This window comes from Sander vitreus, chromosome 13, assembly GCF_031162955.1.
Source record: "Sander vitreus isolate 19-12246 chromosome 13, sanVit1, whole genome shotgun sequence".
Classification (NCBI taxonomy): Eukaryota; Metazoa; Chordata; class Actinopteri; order Perciformes; family Percidae; genus Sander; species Sander vitreus.
In genome coordinates this window covers 24687163-24701132 of record NC_135867.1, presented here as the reverse complement: position 1 = coordinate 24701132, position 13970 = coordinate 24687163, and the positions used below count along the sequence as shown (strand labels likewise).

The following is a 13970-nucleotide window of genomic DNA, read 5'->3' as shown; positions in this document are numbered from 1 at the left end:
TGCAAATTGTGTGCCAATCGGGTCGCATTTTTCTGTCCAAGCCCGGCCCGCTTCCAACAGAGCAGTAACCGAACCCAACCCGAACCCGACAGGCATTAAGATATTTATGTCCGAGCCCGACACAGTTAAAATCTCTTCTTTTTTTTCTCACACTAATGACACATGTACGTTTCTTTGTGTGGAAAGCTTTTATTAGGCAACTGTAGGAACGCATTCAGAAATGTCAACAGATGAGCGCATCAGCGCACACTGGGCAACAAGCGCACGTTAACACAGGCGCGCACAAGAGGCGCCCGTCGGGCTCGGGTCAGGTATCCTTCCTTTAGTGCAAATGCCATCTGAATCCTGAGCTAACCTGCTTCTGTTTGCCTTGGCAATGTTAGCATCTGTCCTGGATCTCCTCAGATCTCAGACCAGCGAGCCTGTTTGTCCTCCAGTCAGTCAGCAGCTGATGACTTCTCTGCAAACAGCACAACGTGAGTGTAACACACGCAGGTTCGGTCAAAAAGAGTGAGTGTGTGTGTGTGTGTGTGTGTGTGTGTGTGTGTGTGTGTGTGTGTGTCAGATTCTGCAGCGTAATTGTTTAAAAAAAAGTATTCATTCAAAAGTGTTAATGAAACAAATGAATCAGAGATGGGGAATCAACATAAATGATCAATTTGCCAAGTGTTTGTTTATGAAGGGGACATATCCTCTAGAGATACAAAATCAAAACAGACCATGGCATCCACACATGAATCAAAACCTTCATTCCAGTCCAGACGTATACAAAGAATGAGCAGTGCGGCAGCACATTCTTTTTTTTCTAGGACAAGAAAACCTTTTTATAGGTTACAGAGTCAAAATACTAAAATGAAAACCTTTTTGTTTCTTAGAACCAAATCAGCATCCCGTTTTCTAAATCTGAAAGAAAATGATCAAAAGTACCCACAGGTATACATACACACTTTCCAAGATAACAAAATACATTTCTTTGCAATATAAGAGCTCGTAACTAGTATTCTACGTTTTCTGTTATCTATAAAAAATATTTCATCTGTGGAAACATGGATCGCTTTCCCAAACTATCTGAGGCAAAATGGGAATTATCTTTCAAGATCTTATGCATCAGCAGCAATATGATGGATAATCTGGCCCAGAGTATGTCACCAAATCATAAACCTTGTGTACAGTTCAGCCGCGGCCTTCATACTTTGAATATCTACACTATTGTTTAATGTTCAAACACAGCTGGCAATGTTTGAGAGCAGGGAGAAATGTAACCCAGCTCTGACCTCCACAGAAGAAGGAAAAAAAACATTTTGCAACATTACTAAAATTTCCCTAGAATGTCCAGTTAGATTTATCTTTATTTTCATAAATATACTGAATGTCTTTGACACTGTTTGGGAGCTATAAGCACACAGCTAAATGCTTGTATATGAAACTTCCAGTAGATGTCAGTACAGTCTGGCAACATCGTGCACACAGAGGATAAAATGTAATAGTGTTGATAGTTTTAAATATTCAAAATGACTTTAAATCAATGACTTCATATTTATTTTCCTACTAAGACCAACCAATAACTCTCAAACAGCGAAAAATTAAACCAGGCCTTCGAAATGAGATTATCAGAATTTAGGACATTCATCCAGAATCCCTTATCAGTAGTACATTCAAGGAACATTCATAAACAACCATCACACTTCTACATTTACTGAACACCAGCAGCTGCATTATTATAATCATTTGTATGGCCACACACGTGCTTACAACAAGCCCTGAGGAAACAAAGTGAATGATGGGACGAACACAATACACTGGAAAGGGGTTGTAGTTGGAATAATATGCCAGCACATACCTGAGCTGCATGCTGCTACAAGTTGAGACTTACTGTATGATATTCTATACAAAATAAGTATCAGACGGTTGGTTATTAATTTAGCCACAAACCTTCACCTTGTGTTTACTGTTGCTGTCAGACCAGTAAAGCTCAAAACAAAAGAAGCCATCTTTCTCACATTGGGGGAAAGTGGAGGGTCCTGATTTATTTGAATGTGTTCGATCAACTGATTTAAGTAACGCACCAACAAAAGCTCCTCTTTCATGCTAATGATCAAGAAATGTGATGCCGCCCCAGAAAATACATTTACACTTTACACGAGGGTCGTTCACGCCGCTCAACAACTTTCACCTGCTTGTGTGTGTGTGTGTGTGTGTGTGTGTGTGTGTGTGTGTGTGTCAGCCAGCAGCCTCGGGGGGAACAAACCCTGATCTGTGCTGCAGTGACAAGAGCCAGCAGCCTGAAATGAAGCCTGGTTCCTCACGGACCAATAAGATCTGCTTATTGTCTCGACAGCCTTCTGTGATGACATATTTACACTCAGTCTTTATACCTTGTCCTTCCAGTTCTCTGCTAAATCTGGACAGCAGGGTGGAGTAGGCTGATGTTATGAGATCATGTGGCGTGCGAGGTAAATAGAGAGGCAGGCTTTTCAGTTGCTGATCAACAGAAAGCAAAAGCAGTACAGGTTAAATAATTACATCTGTAGAGACGCATTCAATCATTTTTTTTTTAATTCTCTCTCTTGCCCAGATTGGACACAGGGTAAGAGGGGCTTATGCCTCAGAGCATCAGGGGACCCAAAAGCCACAATTTGTATGTAGATACTGTTTTCTACTTTCAGTCAGAATATGTTGACAGGTCCAACTAAATAAAATAAGAACCCAGGCCTAGAAACAAATGAAACGGGGTCATCACATAACCTAGAAATTAAAAAAAGAGATCCTTAAGGGACTGTATGAAAATCATTAGGGGTGACATGGGGTCAGAGGGACGGTAGTCTGAATTTTTAAAGGAGAGCTAAAGATGATTTCTTTACGTTTTCTCATCACAGATTCATCCTTATCATGTGAGATGTGTGTGTGTGTGTGTGTGTGTGTGTGTGTGTGTGTATATATATATATATATCTCAAATTGTTACATCAAAAACATGTGTTCTCTAACACACCCAGCCCTTCAACTCATGTGTAATTGAATTGATTTGATGGATAGTCAGACCTCTGATCTCATGTCAGGCTATAGCATCATCTGTTCTAAGTCATATTTTACAGAGTTGAAATCAGGAATCTGCTTTGGTCCATCAGAAGCTGCAAAGTTGCTGCCTGTGCTCCTTTTACTAATTTGTTTGCTTTAAAAACTGGCGGTAATATTCACCATTTTGTTATGTTTGCATACATATATTAGTTGGGGCGTAGGTCTTTTTTTTTTTTATGAAATATAAGAATCAACCCCTCTTCCCACCTTACCTTCCCTCTTATTTTCTACAGTCCCTAAGGCTAAGGGTTAAGGTCTAACAAGCTCTAAGAGGCCTAAGTAATGATCTTTTAAAAGTATGAGTTACATTTTCTGACAGGTATTAGGGCCTACATTTGACATCTGATGTCTCCCATTCAGGGGATCTATGAATTGTGTGTATTTATGTCAGCTTATAAAACAGTAACCTGAGATAAGGCTGGTTTTACCTCGACTACACGTTTTGTGATTTTAAAAAATGAATCATTTACAGTCTCCCACCAGAGGGCGCAGCTCCATGGCTCCTCTCTTCTTTCTGACCCTGAACTAAAACAAATTGGGAAATGTAATGTCGCTGGAAAATTTGATGTAATGACAGTCCACAGCTATGAAAGAACATGATGATCCCCTCTGCTGAGAAGATGAGTCCACACATTCCCAAACCAGCTGGTCAATATCACATAACCCACCTATTGTTAAGACACATTCCCTCTTCTTACCTCAGGGGGCTTTAGTTAGATAATGATCTACAGTGGGACAAAGGTGTGTTCATAACATTATTCTCTGCTTTTCATGGCAGAAAGCTTGGCACTTTAAGGGCATCTGGAAAACAACTGGACACTGTGGCAGCGTGTTGCCTTGTGGTATGTCTTAATGAAATATTTCCATCTCTTCCCTGTGTTTCAAAATCAGGAAGTGGTGTCACAGCAGCAGGCCCAACCCCTCTTTTCACCTGACGAGAAGGAGGGGCCCCACTGAGCTTGACAAGGGGAAAAACAAGGAAGAGCTCACACAGGCAGGCAGTTCAGTGTGTCTGTTCACTTGCCCAGATTGTGCCTTGGAGACGAATGAAAAAGGAGTTTACCCTGCTGGTGGGTTCCTCAACACGGATATGAATGTCCCGGATTCTCCACATGGGAATATGGGGCTGTTAAGGACCTTTGATTCCTCTGAGTTTGGCAGCTGGGAGAAAATAGGCTCAGGTGGATTTGGACAAGTATACAAAGTCCGGCACGTACAGTGGAAAACATGTCTGGCTATCAAGTGCCCTCCCTGCCTTCATATGGATGATAAGTAAGTTACAGCTGTCGAGCCACTTGCATGGACTATCTTTAAACTGATAACCTATATGTGAAGTCATATGAAGTATAGTATAAAGCAATGCTCGTGTAGAAGCTCTGACCTAGTTTGGATATTTCTTTACTTCTGTATTTGGTCCTACCAGATGTACAAACCTGTCTTTACCCCAGCTCTTGTCTGTTAGGTTTATCACTTGATGACCTGTTTATGGACAAATAGTGGATAGATAGAGGCTTAGATTATGACTGCTGGTGATAAGTCACCCAGTGTCTCGAAGTACTTGAAAGGTGAGCACCTGGAAAAGTGTGACTCACTCACTTACTGCTAGTCTGGGCACACATGCAGCGATAAAGGTGCCACTGCAGCAAACAAGAGGCCACATTTACATATTGTTAAGTTATTGTAATGTTTTCACACTGGTAAGTTGTGTTGCAGGTACCACTGACATGTTAATTCATCCCCCGTGGCAAAAGTAAGTCCACATTGCTCAGGGCCATAGCTGTGTACTTATTCTAATCAAACACAAACATTAAAGGTCTACCGCTTATTTCCTTTATAATCAACAGGGGTGTTTTTATCTATGGGCCTCAGGGAGGGGATGATTTAACTACTGTAAATGTACATTTCATTAAGGTAAGGTAGCAAGGTCAGGGGGTCTTCCCCCCCCCCCCAGGCACTGAGAGATTGCACAACCCTCTTGAACATTTTTGCATAACCATGACTCTTATTTTAGCTCTGCATGGATCTCTTACAAAAGAAAAATTGGTGTTTCATACATTTTTTGGTACGTTTTGTGTGAGAGATCGTTGTCAAATTCTTCTGGGCTGTGTACACACACATCTGCGGACTTTACACATATTATAAATATTACTTCAAAAAAACCTTCCGTGTTTGAATCTTCTCAGAACCTGTGGTGCAACTTAAAGCATCCACTGAACCTGAACCAAAGATGTTATAATCTCCAAACATCTGCAGGCTGCATAAACAGTCATTTGACTGTCACCTTCATTGACCCATGCGTAACATCCAGCAACAGGGACTCAAAGCCACCTTTGTCTGCTTGTTGCAGGCTGCCACTGTGTGGCCCAGACAATGGGAGAAGCTGTAGAACCGGTCTTACCTCTGTGTTAAAACAGGGACAATGTATGATTTTAAGGGAGCTGCTGATGAACACTTTGGATTACATGAAGGATTTAGCAGACAAGTGCTTGCCCATTCTCGCATGTCATGTTTGATTATCCCTGCCTGGCAGATTTGGGGGCTCGTGCCTCCTTCACTTGTACTGACTATAAAGGACGATTATAGCCAGGCTCCCTCCTATAGAACATGACTCTTTTAGTAACCTGATACACTTTGCACATAATAGACTCTTAGGGGTCGTGGGAGGCTCTTCTTTCCCAGTCCAGCTCCCCTAGTTCTGCCTGTGAAAACCATTAGTGATTAATCTTTCTCTCATCTGTCCTCATTAATAAAGGAACCTTTGCTGGAGATATGAGCGCTGAGGTCATGTGACCTGCACAGTTGTGTTTGAGGTTGAGCAACAGAGAACAAGAGCTCTGTTTAAGACTACAGGGCTCTCCTGGTGCATACCAGGCTGGGCTGGAATGTCCTCAAGGTCTTTTAAAGAACCTCTGGACAGTTAAGAGCACAATCCACACACTTGGTTAGAACAGTGGTAAATTAATTCTAGAGGTCTGCAGAGGTCACACTTTCACAGCCTCTAAATGCTGGTAAATATTTTGCATAGCTGGGAGCTCAGTGAGAATGACATGCAATGTGCTGGAATTTGGGTTAGGACAAAAGTGATGCCAAATATCACAGCTCAATGAGCACAGCATGACCTCAGCATCATTAGGTTAATGTTTTATGAGAAGGTGGATTTGATAAATACCTGTCAGCCAATGGATGCGGAAGGATTTGTTAAAACAAGCTAACCTAAATACCTTTAAAGAGTGTTTAATTTCATTTGAGCTGCAGTTTGTATGAGCTTCCTAAAATTGCTTAATCGCCCCAGCAGAAGAGCCTGGCTCACTGAAGCCAATAAAATGTAACATAAACGTAATGTTTCTTTTCGTTTTCTTTTTTTTACCACAGGGAGCGTTCAGAGCTGCTGGAGGAGGCTAAGAAGATGGAGGCAGCTAAGTTCCGCTACGTCCTGCCTGTGTATGGGATCTGTGGCGACCCCCAGGGCCTGGTCATGGAGTACATGGAGACGGGCTCCCTGGAGACCCTGCTGGCCACCGAGCTGCTGCCCTGGGAGCTCCGCTTCCGCATCATCCACGAGACCGCGGTGGGAATGAACTTCCTGCACTGCATGAACCCACCGCTGCTCCACCTGGACCTGAAGCCGGCCAACATCCTGCTGGATGCTCACTACCATGTCAAGGTAGTTTATCTAAGTGGCATCCTTAGTGCCTCTTAGGGGCTTTTTCTTTTTTCTTTCTTTTATTGATTTTTGCACTCACAGGTAGTAAACAACTTTTGTTTAACAACTCTTCCCCCCCCCCCCTCATGTTTTTTCTTGCTGTAAGACTGATTTGACCTGAAGTCCAATCACAGCTGCTTTGCTTCAAAGCCAGTCACAGTTTTACGGTTTTAGAAGAAATTATAGCCGCGAGGTGGTTTGCTTTTCCCTTTCATCCTGTGCTTTTTGCTAGTCACGCTCTAGGCAGACAGGTGTCTTTCAGCTTCTGTCCAACCTCTAAACAGCTCAACTGTACTGAGAGCAATGGGTGAGAACTGTCATTTTCTGGAGTGTAATACATGGATGTAAACACCTCGCCCGGGCCTGTCCCGACAGGATTGATTCAGCTCCTATTAAAGCTCCCTCTGTGAATGTGTGTGCATGAAAGAGCGTGGGTGTGTACTGTTCAACACAAATGTGAAGGGCCTCTCCTCTCCTACAGGCTGGGACATGACAGCGTTGCCCTCATCATACCACCGAGTGCACATAATAGGAGCTTAGCACTCAGCAGGCAAAGTTTAGTCATCAGTGTCACGGTGCTTCATGAGAACGCCAGCTGGGTTGCTCTGTTTGAGGGTCTTATCAGATCTCTCTATGTTTCAGATATCTGATTTTGGCCTGGCCCGGTGGAATGGCCTGTCACGGGCCGATGACATCAGTAGAGACGGCTTCTGCGGCACCATTGCCTACCTGCCACCCGAGAGCATCATTGAGAAGGACAGAGTGTCAGACACCAAGCATGACGTATACAGGTTGGATTTTTCAGCAGCAAGCCGTTTGTGTCAATGTACTGTAGCTGTTTGCCGTCTGTCTGCCTGCCTTTTCCCTTCAAGGTCTGACTCATAGACTGTATATAAAGAGGTCTGACGCACTGCAATTAATCACATCAAGGAGATGGATTTGGTAGAAAATGAGTTATACCATGTTTAACGATATAAAGACAGATAGATTTCTTTTTCTTAAAAGGTGTCAACAAAGTGTCAGTTTAAAGGGGTAAATATATTTATAACCACACTCCCATTGTATTACTTTGACAATCTTACAGCACTGGTTTATACAGCGTGAGTGTGGTAGGAGACAATTTAAACGATAAAGAAATTTCAGAAAACGTGCCAGTTTCTCGGTAGCATGATGTTTGATATTTTCTTTGTACTGACAGTTTCATTTTGCCTCTATTCCAGTTTCTCCATCGTCATCTGGGGGATTCTCACACAGAAGAAGCCCTACCAAGGTGCGACTCGCAGTACGATTAATGCATGAAAGCAATAACGATTTCCTCTAAGGCTGATGGGAAACTATATTTCTTGAAAGCCATTCCTGCCAAGAAAATCAAAAGAAGTTAGGACCGCTAGAAATTGAAATACTGATGTCAAATCAAAGTGATGATACTTGATAATTATGACAGGTGTGAGCTATAAATATGATCATTTAGTGACTTTTAATGTGAAGGTTTCTTGGTTAGTTCCCAAGGAGTCATAAAAGCATCAATGTATTTACTTAATATGTGATTTATTCTGCATTTGCTCTATCATAATATACAGTACATATTGATATCAATGACATGAATACAAATATTCTAAAGAATAACCCACGCAAGTTAGAGTTATGAGATGGTGTCAATAATTTGACTTGCTATCTCATACATTTGGATCACCATGAATATATATATATATTTATCCCTCTTAACTTTTCATCTATTTTCATTTTCCTGGCAGGAATGAGCTTTCATATTGCCAAGTAAAGACATAACGTAACTTCAGGGTACACCTTTCAAGGTGTGCGTGTGTGTACTGTACGTGTTTACTCTGTGAATTCCAGAGCAGGAAGTAGAGTGTAATTTCTCCCAGGCGTATCAGGTAGCAAGTCACTTCAAGGAATTTGGCTCCTATTGAAGAGCAGTGTAGATGAGGTTTTCCAGGTTGGCACCGCCTGTGTTGATCCAGACATAATTAAAATGTGAGAAATGGCCTGGTTACCAACCCTTCCCTTCTTTCTCTTCCACCTGCGAAGGGTATTACGGTTACAATAGTAGGCGAAGTACCTGTGATTAAGGCCTCTGCCTGTTTGTTCTGAATCATTGGCCTGGCTGATCCCACAGTCAGATAGAAAAAGGCCGGAGCAGAGCTTTTACCTTTTGCTCCCATGGGAAACAACAAGCCCACACACTCTTATCTGAGCACATGGGAACATGGTGATAAAGCTGTACATAATCTATATAGCCACTGAATCCTACTAGCACTTTAGATTATGTTGTCATATACTGCAGCATGTTCGTACTAAAGGTCTTTTGTATTCGTCGGAAATCAGGCTTCAGATCAGTTCTATGTGCCCCACAGCAGTTGAAACAAAAATGTGTTTTATTGATGTATAATTATTTATTTAGTGATGAAACTGAAGTGTCTGATTGTTTTCCCCCTAGGTGAGAATAATATCCTTCAGATCATGGTGAAGGTGGTGAAGGGGGTGCGTCCAGACCTGGGCGCTGTGCCACGCTGTCGACCTTCAGCCTGTACAGGGTTCCTGAGCCTCATGCAGCGCTGCTGGACCACAAACCCTGATGCCAGACCCAGCTTCCAAGGTAAATTGTGCCTCTCTTTTACAACGAACAAATGTCAACCTTCTTCTATCATGGTAACAAGTAAATCAATATGAAACACAAGTGACCCTGTCCCTTTAACTAGACACAGTGTGAGGATAACACAAGTCCTACTTTAAGCGTTCCTTCTCTTTTGTATTCCCCTAATCCAGTGGTTCCCAAACGTTTTCACCTGAAGGGCCCCTAAACTGACACTAATTAGACCACGGACTCCCATTTGATAAGATTTCATCCCAGGGTCCAACGTCTGATAGGCTTTTCGATTTTTTTACAGAAAGGGTTTTTAGTTCCATAGTGTAAAACCAAACAATATGAAAACAGCTTTGATCCAGCGACAGTCACACTGATGAACAAGCTGTAAGAAAAATGGCACAATTTGCAAAGCTTGTATTTGTGTAGGCCTATTTGTTATTTATTCATTCATTGATTTTTGGATTTTATGGTGGTCAGTTTTAAGTGTTTTCATTGGTATTTATTAGATATTCTAGCATCTTGATCAGCAGCACTGGAGCATTTGAACTGTTTTATTTATTGTCTCATTAAATATTGTCCGTGGTGTCTGAAACTGTGTGTCTTGGATGCTGTGCACTTTTTAACTGCGCAACAAATGTACCCACGGGTACAAATAAAGTAACCTGAACCTGGGTATCAAACCCATGACCAAAACAGTCCTACAGTACATTATGTCGTTGTGTTATGTATGAATGGAATTATAGTGAAAATGATGGTGAAAAAAAGATTCCCCTCTTTTGCTGGGGGCCTCCCTGGAACCTCCTCAAGGACCCCACTTTGGGAACCACTGCCCCAACCCAGCCCTGCTAGAATAGAATACACTTTATTGTCCCCGAGGGGAAATTTGTCTTGGGCATAGTGCTACAATCTGTTGCTTCGCAACACAAACATGTAACGGAAAGACCATTCTAAAATCAACATAAAAACATAAGATCAACGAAGCATCTTAGGACATAAAAAAGGACACGTATGACTGTAAAGGCAATACGACATCTTAAACAGTAACTGTAATAACTGTTGTCCTTACAGAAATCACATCTGAAGCTGAGGAGCTGTGCTCTAAACCTCAAGAGGAGCCCAAGACGCCGACCCTATCGACGCCAGAGCCCACGTCCCCAAACGCACTCACCAGCGGCCAGGTAAGACATGACATCACCATAGCAACTGCTTATGGGTGAAGGAGCCCTGTCTTTCAATGATGTCGGCTTCTCTGGAAGACATAGTGTGTAGGGCTGCACCATAGGAGGAAAATATGTGATATGCGATAACAATGTTGAGTATCGCGTTAACGATATTCCTCGCGATAAATAAACAGATGTTAACGTGTACTCAGTTCTGCATTTCAGCTGCTTTCAGTATTCTGCTAAAGTACAATGTGCTTGTTGAATTTAAAACATGAAAGGAAATTACCAACATTCTTTTATTGAACAAATTGAACATTGAATTGAATATAAAAGGCACCACTAAAAAAAATGAGTTACATGTACATGTAGTTATTTTACTGATATTTTCTTTCACGAACACAAAAATCTCAGTGTTTTTTGTGATATTTCGCTATGACGATAAAAAAAACGATATTGTGCAGCCCTAATATTTTGTGCTTTTGTCAACTACTTTGGTAGAGTATTGAACATACTGTAGTGGATCATGTGAACCTCCATTTCAAATGGAAATAAACAACATTCGCTTTATATTTCGTTGCTTTGACGTGACTCTCATTCTTCTTTATGGCTTTCAAACTGACCGTTTGCATTTTCCCATAATGTGTAACTCACACTCGAAGGCTTATCTCCAGATTGTTTCAGACATGATTATGACTTTTTAAGTCATATGTCGCGGACAACAGTTGCATCACAAACGAGGAATGTTGACTGATGGGATTGTTTAGCCTGTATGCGGCTTTGATATTTCCGTGTAATTTCCCAATTGTGTACGTGACTTGAAACACACATCCTGCTCATGAGAGCTGACAGCTGTTACTGAATATATGTCGGTAGGGACAGAAGATAAGCTGTCTTGAACTTCCGTATGCATTAAAGTGATTTTGACATCAAACAGCACAGTTCAGCAAATTATTACAATGTCAACATTCAGTAGCCATTGTACTGGAATTGGCTTTGCATTAGAGCAGCAGCTACGTACATACCTGGGTTAGAATGTAATTGCTTGTCCAAATATGCTTATCTGGCTTTGTGCTCTACAGGTTAAAGACAACAAGCTGGTGCGTCCAAAGTCAGCCATGTTGCCTGAAAAAGATTGCAGCCTGTCGGAGCTGCTGAGCCAGATAGATTCTGGGATCTCGAGGAGCTTTGATCGAGTGAAGGAGGATAGCTGCCACAGTAAAGAGAACACTTGCAAGAGGCTGTCTGGCATCTCCTCCGCTGATTCAGCCTTCTCCTCCCAAGACTCTATCACGCTGTCTTTTGAGAAAGAAAACACATGTGGTGAGAGCTGATTTAAGACCTACAACTGGAACTATTATTCATTTAATCCTAAAAATACTTTATCATGATTACCTGACATTTTGCCTCAAACCTGCACTCTTCCTTCTCCCCTCCCAGATTCGGCTGAGGTCCAGAGGCGGAAGCTGTGTGAGGCCATCAGGACCAAAGACACTGCCAAGCTGATGAAGATCCTCCAGCCTCAGGATGTCGACCTTCTCCTTGATGGAGGAGGCAGTCTGCTCCACCACGCCATCACCTTGGCCAATGAAGAGGCTGTCAAGTTCCTCCTCCTGAACAATGCCAATCCCAACCTTGCAAATGCCCGTGGCTCCACACCGCTGCACCTGGCCACAGAGAGGCACCTGAAACCCCTGGCAGAACTTCTGCTTGGTCGGCGCAGCACCAACGTCAATGCCAAGGATGAGGACCAGTACACAGCTTTGCACTGGGCTGCGCAGAACGGGGACGAGGCCATGACACGCCTGCTGCTAGACCGGGGGGCGGCCATCAACGAGAGCGATGGCCAGGGACGCACACCGGCTCATGTGGCATGCCAGCATGGCCAGGAGAACGTGATCCGGGTGCTGCTGAGCCGAGGCGCTGATGTTCAAATCAAGGGTAAGGACAACTGGACGGCGCTCCACTTGGCTGCCTGGCAAGGGCACCTGGGCATCGTCAAGTTGCTGGTCAAGCAGGCCGGCGCCGACGTGGACGGGCAGACAACAGACGGCCGCGCGCCACTGCATCTGGCTTCCCAGAGGGGGCAGTACCGAGTTGCACGGATGCTGATTGAACTGGGAGCGGATGTTCACATGACGTCTGCTGGGTTTAACACACCCCTTCACGTGGCGGCAGAGACGGGTCACACCAGCACCTCTCGCCTCTTGATTAAACACAAGGCGGATATTCACACACGAAACGCCCAGGGACTCACTCCTCTCCACCTAGCCTCCCAGCGAGGCCACCTGGCCACAGTCAAGATGTTAATAGAAGAGGGAGCGGACCCGTACAGGTCCGACCAGGCGCTACGCACCCCCTGCCACCTGGCAGCAGAGAACGGACACTGTGAAGTCCTGAAAGAGCTGCTCCTTCACTGTCCAGATGTTGGCGCTCTGTTAGACGAGCAGGGGCTCAGCCCGTTACACCTGGCAGTGCAGGGCGGATACTCAAACATCATCACTATGCTGCTGCCGCACGACTGCCAAGACTTAGTTCCTGAGAGCTCAGTGCAAACAGTAGGTGAACAGCCAGCACCACCTGAGGCTCAGCAGCTCCAGAGGAAAGTCGTCATTCTCAAATTGACAGAGCACAACGACTGCCCACAATCCCCCAGCGCACGGTGTGCCTCAGCTCCCTGCTAACAAGAGCAAAGACACTGCCAAACCTGTACAGAACAATACGTCATTTTTTTATACTCTACTAGTGCCCCAGAGTTGGGAGGAGAGGGGATCATACCAATCTTTAGAGAGTTTTTTTGGACATAAAAGCCCTTTCAGCACTGTTGTTTATCCTAATGGTCAGAAAAGCTTACATGTAAATATGTACACTGTGAATAGAAAGTATAAATACACGGATTTTTGTCTACTTTTTTACTTAACATGCACATTTTTTGTCTTAACAAGCATCAGCATTATGATTAGGAAACCTGTGTCCTTTGGGGACGTTTGACTATACCACACTGCAGCTGGTATGCCTGTGAGTTATATTTAAAAGAGCACAAGCCTTATTAAGGGATGCTGTAGGTCATCAGAGCCCTTGTATTAAAAACAACTTTGACTTTCAGTGTTCTGAACCTGTTACGTATTAGTGCTGCATCATCCATTAAAACATTTAAAACCTTTTCTTTTGTTTGAACTTGTTGCTTTTTTCACATCTATAACCTAAAAATGTATCTGCAAATGTTCTATTTTCAAGGCATATGTTAGTCTTTGTCAGTTTCATACCATTATAACCATAATAATGAAATGCTTTTAAAGGCCCAAAATATGCATACATACTGTATGTGCAACTATACATAAACACGGATGTCGTAAAATAAAACCATACACAGTGTGTACACTCATTTTTAGGGCCAACAAAAAACTATTCAGAAAAGATCAC

At 43.1% G+C, this 13970-nt stretch overlaps 1 protein-coding gene across 1 annotated transcript; it reads left to right on the top strand.

Annotated features, from left to right (window-relative positions):
* Nucleotides 1-4047: 4047 nt before the first annotated feature.
* ripk4 (receptor-interacting serine-threonine kinase 4) lies at nt 4048-13594 on the top strand. The gene is made up of 8 exons (XM_078265701.1): nt 4048-4348; nt 6449-6740; nt 7422-7570; nt 8000-8049; nt 9238-9396; nt 10456-10565; nt 11630-11870; nt 11988-13594. The coding sequence occupies exons 1-8, from the start codon at nt 4167-4169 to the stop codon at nt 13229-13231; spliced, it is 2427 nt and encodes an 808-aa protein (XP_078121827.1). The 5' UTR covers nt 4048-4166; the 3' UTR covers nt 13232-13594.
* The last annotated feature ends 376 nt before the right edge of the window (nt 13595-13970 follow it).